The 6,000-nt window shown below is 24.3% G+C and overlaps 1 protein-coding gene across 4 annotated transcripts in view; it reads right to left on the reverse strand.

The window, feature by feature from the left end:
• LOC111681708 (rap guanine nucleotide exchange factor 4) overlaps window positions 1-6,000 on the reverse strand; it is a 114,900-nt gene that overhangs the window by 28,977 nt on the left and 79,923 nt on the right. For all 4 annotated transcript variants that reach the window (XM_046954014.1, XM_046954016.1, XM_046954017.1 and 1 more), the window contains one exon: window positions 3,221-3,367. In XM_046954014.1, the coding sequence (XP_046809970.1) occupies window positions 3,221-3,367 (147 nt within the window). The remainder of the gene's footprint in view (window positions 1-3,220; window positions 3,368-6,000) is intronic.

Below are 6,000 nucleotides of genomic sequence, written 5' to 3' on the forward strand. Positions count from 1 at the left end.
TGAAATTTTCACTATAATTTTAAAATATTTCTAACAAAAGTTTGAAGTTTTAAAAATTTAATTTTAAAAACAAAAGTTTATACATATGGCTACTTTTAAGAAGAAAAACTTTTTTTGCAGAAACAACAATTGAGTTTGAAACTCCTACAAAAGAAAAATTTAACTTTAACCGTCCAAAAGAAGAATTCATATAAAAGTTTTTTTCTTCTCTCTACAAAAATTCTTAGAAATATGAAATGCCAAACATGTTAATGCTGAGTATTCACATTTCTTTTAAAATTACATTTTCATTTTCCCTCTTTTTTGTTTTCTTATAAAACGGAAATAAAAAGTTTGTTATTTCTTAACAAAGTTGTATTGTAATAGTAACTATTATATACAAAAAACGAAAACACTACTTCGACATTTAGCACAATGGGATTTTAATAAAATAATAAATTTTTTTACTTTCATTTTGTTTTCCTTTCCTTTTTTAAGTTCTAGGAAATACCACAACGTATGTGTAACAAAAAAATGGTTTAAAATTTTAATAATATTGCGTATACGCCAGCATCATGCTGACAAAGCCACACACATCCTTTTCGAGTACGGAGTTAAATGATTAAACAGTTTTTTCTTTTTATGGCAATAAAAAAGATGTTTTTTTAATTGTATTTTGAAACAAAACAATGGCTGTTCATTTTTTGGATTTATAAAAAAAAATTCTAAAGTTTTTAATTTTTAAAGCTGTTTTAAAATATTTTGCTGTCAAAAGCCACCGAAAGCTTTTGAGTAGTATTTTAAAGTTATTTGAAGCTTTAGTTATATAATAGCTTTCAGATTATCCTTTTTATAAGCTTACTTAACTTTTTGATTTATAAAAGTTTTTTTAAACTTAAAATTTGCATAAGCTTTTTAAAGCTTTTTTTGAAAAGCTGTCTAACATCTTTTTAAACGTTTATAACGCGATTCTATTAAAGTTCTTGTTTTATTTTATTTAAAAGCGTTATACTTACAAAAGCTTAAAGTTTTTTTTGAAATATTTTGCTTCTAAAAGATGTCTAATGTCTTCTTCTGTTTGATTAAAGTTTTCTAAAGATTTTAATTTAAATTTGTTTTTTAAAAAAGCTCTGAAATAATGCTATTCATAAAACACTTTTATAAGTTACTTTTCTAAACGTTTAAAAGGAGATTTTATTGCAGATTTTGTTTTAGGGAAGCTAGAACAGCTTTTATTTTATTTAAAAGTTGTCTTAAACATCTGTTTGTTTTTAAGATTTTGATTTTAAAGTTTTATTAATGTTTGAAAGAGTATTTTATTGAAGCTTTTTAATTATGTTTTATTCAAGCTTTCTTGAATGTTAAATTTATTGATAAAATTGTCTTAAAGCTTAGATTTACAAACAATTTTATAAGTAATTGTATTTTAATAAAAGTTTTTCAAAGTTTAAAAAACCTTTATTTTAAAAAAGGTATTTGCAAAATATTTGTAAACTTTGGATTACAAAAGCTTTTAGTTGTGAACACTTTTTTGGCTTTTTACTTGTAATAGCTTTTAAGGCTTTTGTTAATATAACTATTTAAAGCTTTTGATTTTAAAATCTTTTTTAGCTTTTTTGGTTTTTTGGTTTTAAAAGCTTTTGGCTTTTTGGTTAAAATAGGCTTTTGTTAATATAAGCATTTAAAGCTTTTGATTTTAAAAACTTTTTAGCTTTTGGTTTTAAAAGCTTTTTTTAACTTTTGGTTTTAAAAGCTTTTTTAGCTTTTGGTTTTAATAGCTTTTTTAGCTTTTGGTTTTAAAAGCTTTTTAGCTTTTGATTTTAAAAGCTTTTTTAGCTTTTGGTTTTAAAAGCTTTTTTAGCTTTTGGTTTTAAAAGCTTTTTTAGCTTTTGGTTTTAAAAGCTTTTTTAGCTTTTGGTTTTAAAAGCTTTTTTAGCTTTTGGTTTTAAATGCTTTTGGTTTTAAAAGCTTTTCAAGCCTTTTGGTTTTAAATGCTTTTTAAACTTTTGGTTTTAAGCTTTTTGGTTTTAAATGATTTTTAAAAGCTCTCTAAACTTTTGGTTTTAACATATTTTAAGCGTTTAGTTTCAATATCTTTAAAGAATTTGGTTTTGAATGCGTTTTGAGCATTAGTTTTTTAAAGATTTATGTCTTTTTGGCTATTGCTTGCAAAAGCTTTTGTTAGTTGTTGTAACAGTTCGACTGTGGCCAATAGTTTTTTCCTGTGGAAAAAACTTTCGGTTGATAAGGCTGTCGCTGGGTTTACAATATTTAGCCGAGTATGACTCGGGTCGTTCTGGAGCGAAGATCCAATTGTCGTGGGATCGTTTTTTGCTTTTGGTTGTAAAAAGTTTTATTTATATTTAAATACTTCAAGACTTCATAATTGGTCAAGGATTTCCAAAAGTCTATTGTGTAAGAAATCATTTATTCGAATAGAACTGTTTTACTAGTTTCATTTATTCTTCTTCTTTATCTTTATATTTAGCAAAAAAAAGTGTTATTAATTAGTATCTAGAATCTAGACTTGTCATCAAAACAAGAAAATTGAATTTAACTATTAACAAAATTGTAACTCTAAGATATAAACTAAAAGATGTAAAAATTATAAACGGATGTAAAAAATGCGATAAATAATAAAGAATCCGTGACATAGAGAATAAAAGCATAAAAAATATTTTGCCTAATTAACTTTTATCTTGACAATGTTGCTAAAATATTTACTTCTCAACCCCAATACTAAAGAACTTTATCAGTTGAAAACAAAAGGTAACAGAAACAGCAACAACAAAACAAACTTAAATAACAACATTTTCATTAAAATTGTGATAAAACTGAATAAAGTGGTGAAATACAAGTTGAAAATAATGAAAAATATAACGGAGACATTAAGAAAAAAGCAGGTGGTGGGTGTCAGTCAGATGGGATCGTTATAGAGAGTTATGGCAGGAGTACATTAAACGAGATAAAAATTAACTGTTAAAAGTGTATAAATATGTGTGAGTGTGTGTGTGTAGATGTTAGTTAAAACGTGCGTGTGTTAGTGAAAGCTTAAAATAATTTTCATTAACATGTTTTAGAATTCAACAACAACAACAACAAGAGCTTAAATAAAAAGTGTATGTAGAGTATGCATGTGTTGAGTAGTTTGATTATTACATTCGTTAAAATTAAAACCCAGTGAGTAACAGTTTGTCTGCTGTTGCTGTGCTGATGCTGCTGTTGTTGATTTCTTACTTACCTCCCAAATTAAACGAAAATCCTGTTGTTCCACACGTAACAGCTCACAGGTTGTCTTTGTTACCACAGTACTATCACGTGGTAAATCGTGTAATATTGATTCCCCAAAAGTTGCTCCAACACCCAAATTACACAAAGTTACTGGTGACTGTAATGAAAAGAGATACAAGAACATTATTAAATACTATTTACTAAAAGCACGTTTATTTTTGTTTGTGTTTTTCTTTTTTCACTGATAACAAACAAGGAACACAACCAAAGGAGCTTTCACTCTCCCTCTCTGTATCTCGTATTGTATATATACTTACAACTTTGTTAGAACGTGTTTATTTTTATGTTTAATACATATAACAACCACAAAGTATATGTTTTATATTTATTTGTATTTGTTGTTTTTTGCTTTTTTTGCTGTTATCTAGTCTAAAACAAAAAACTGTTCCTCATTTGTGGCACTTGCAAACATACAAAGCCAATGATCCTAATAGACGTTTATCGACGAGCAAAACAAAACTCTGGAAATTTTTTGGCAGGAGTATAATTATCGTAAATACATTTTTTTCAGGTTAAATAAACAACTGTACTCATACATATTAATGACCTTGTTCTTTGTTTTTTTTGTTGTTAACACAAACTTTTCAAATTTTTTTTTGCTAAATGTAAACGAAAATCTTTAAGTGTGTTTTACAAACTTTTAAGAGATTACAGTAAGTTACAACATTTACACGGATAATTAAAGGTATAAAAACATGTTGTAGATTTAACGATAGACATTTTGTTTATATTTTCTTTGAGGGATTAGATTTCACTTTGAAGGTGTAGTAGTATTGTTTGAAATTAATTTTAAAAAAATTATTTAAATTTAAATGATAACAATTGCTTAAGAAATAAATTTCAAAAAAAGCTTTTTAATTTTTTTTTTAATTTTTTTTATTCAATCAAATGCTTTTATTTTTAAAAGCTTTAAAATTGTTAAAAGTCTTGAATTTTTTGAAATCTTCTTGTTACTTACAATTTTTACAGGTTATTTTGAAATAAACCTCTTTATAAAGCTTTTTCGATAAACTTTTTTTGTTAATTTTTTTATTAAATAGCCCTGGTTATGACTTTTGTTTTGAGCACGCATTAAGTGAGATTTTTGTTTTAAAAAGCTTTCATTTTAAAACTATTTGTATTGCATATTTTCCTTGTTTTAATACATATTTTAAGCTTTCATTTTGAATATATTTTTTTTTAAATTCTTCTTCTTTTAAAAGAAGGTTTTTTTTGGAAATTTTGCTTTTTAATTATTGAAAGCTTTCCTTTTCAAGATTTTTTTTGAATTTTTCTTAAGAGTTTTTTGTAAGATTTTATTTTGATTTTTAAAGCTTTCGTTTTAAAAGAGCTTTTATTACAAATTTACTTTTTATTAAATTATAAAAAGTTCTCCTATAATTTTTTAAATTATTTTCTAACAGCTTTTTTATCTTTTATTTTATTTTAAAAGAGCTTTTATTATAAATTTACTATTTTTTAATACTTAAAGCTTTTATTTTCAAAATAGGTTTTTAATTTACTTAAGACATTTTTTAATAAAGAGCTTTTTTAAAGTTTTAATTTTATTTTTATTTTGAAAGAGCTTTTAGTAAAAAGTTAGCATTTAAATATAAAAAGCTTTTATTTTTAAGATTTTGTTCAGTTTTAAATTTTGGTTTATTTTAAAGAGTTTTAAGTGAAAATTAAGCTTTTAAGTATTAAACGATTTTTTGTTAATTATGAGCTTATTTAAGTTTTCTTTTGTTTTTATATTTTGAACAAAATTTTTTTAGTAAAAATTCTTTGTGCCGATTTAAAGCATTTATTAAAGCTTTTATATTAAAAAGCTTATATTAAAGATTCTAGCTGTTCTTCTAGACTTTATTGAATATTTATATTTTAGACATCTGAAAAGAGCTTTCATTGTATCTTCTATTTTGAAATAGCTTTCATCAAAACTAGTTTTCGTAAAAGCTATAATTGAAGTTCTTGTTTTGAATGTAGCTTTTAATAAAGCCATTCATTAAGAAAGCTTTTTTATTTAATTTTACACTTATATTAGCTTTTTAAAAACTTTTGTTAAAAAAATAAACTTTTTAGAAGCTTAAAAAAAACTTTTATTGAAGTTTTTGTTTTAAAGCTTAGTTTTCTTTTAGAAGCCTTTTATAAGCTTTTGCTAAAATGTTCTTTTATAAGCTTTCACTCAAAAGCTCTTCTTAAAGTTCTTGTTTTGAAAATAGCTTTTAGTGAAGCCTTTATTTTAGTAATCTTTTGTTTTTTACAGTTTTCTTTTAAAATAACATTTAAGAAGCTTTTGCTAAAAAAGCTTTTATTAAAAAGCTATAATTGAAGCTTTTGTAAAAAAGCTCATACTGAAGTTTTTTTGGAAGTTTAATGGAATTTTTGTTGTAGTTTTTAAAGTATGCTTGTATAATATAAAAGCTTTTGTTAGAAAGGGGAAAAAAATTGTCTTTGATAAAAGCTTCCACTTTAAGAAAAACCGAAAATATTTCTATATAAAAAAATAACTTTTAATGCTCCGTGTGTTTTATATATAGAGCTTCTATAGCTTTGTGTGTTCTTTAAAAAAAAGCTTTTTGTGAAAAAATCCTTTTCTTAAACAGAACATATAAAAGTTATCGTTCATTATATGATAATACGAATTTTTATACCCTACACCACTATAGTGGGGAGGGTATTATAAGTTTGTGCTGATGTTTGTAACATACAAAAATATTGGTCCAATACCCACCTTAAAGTATACCGATC

Source organism: Lucilia cuprina, chromosome 6 (assembly GCF_022045245.1).
Source record: "Lucilia cuprina isolate Lc7/37 chromosome 6, ASM2204524v1, whole genome shotgun sequence".
NCBI classification, from domain to species: domain Eukaryota; kingdom Metazoa; phylum Arthropoda; class Insecta; order Diptera; family Calliphoridae; genus Lucilia; species Lucilia cuprina.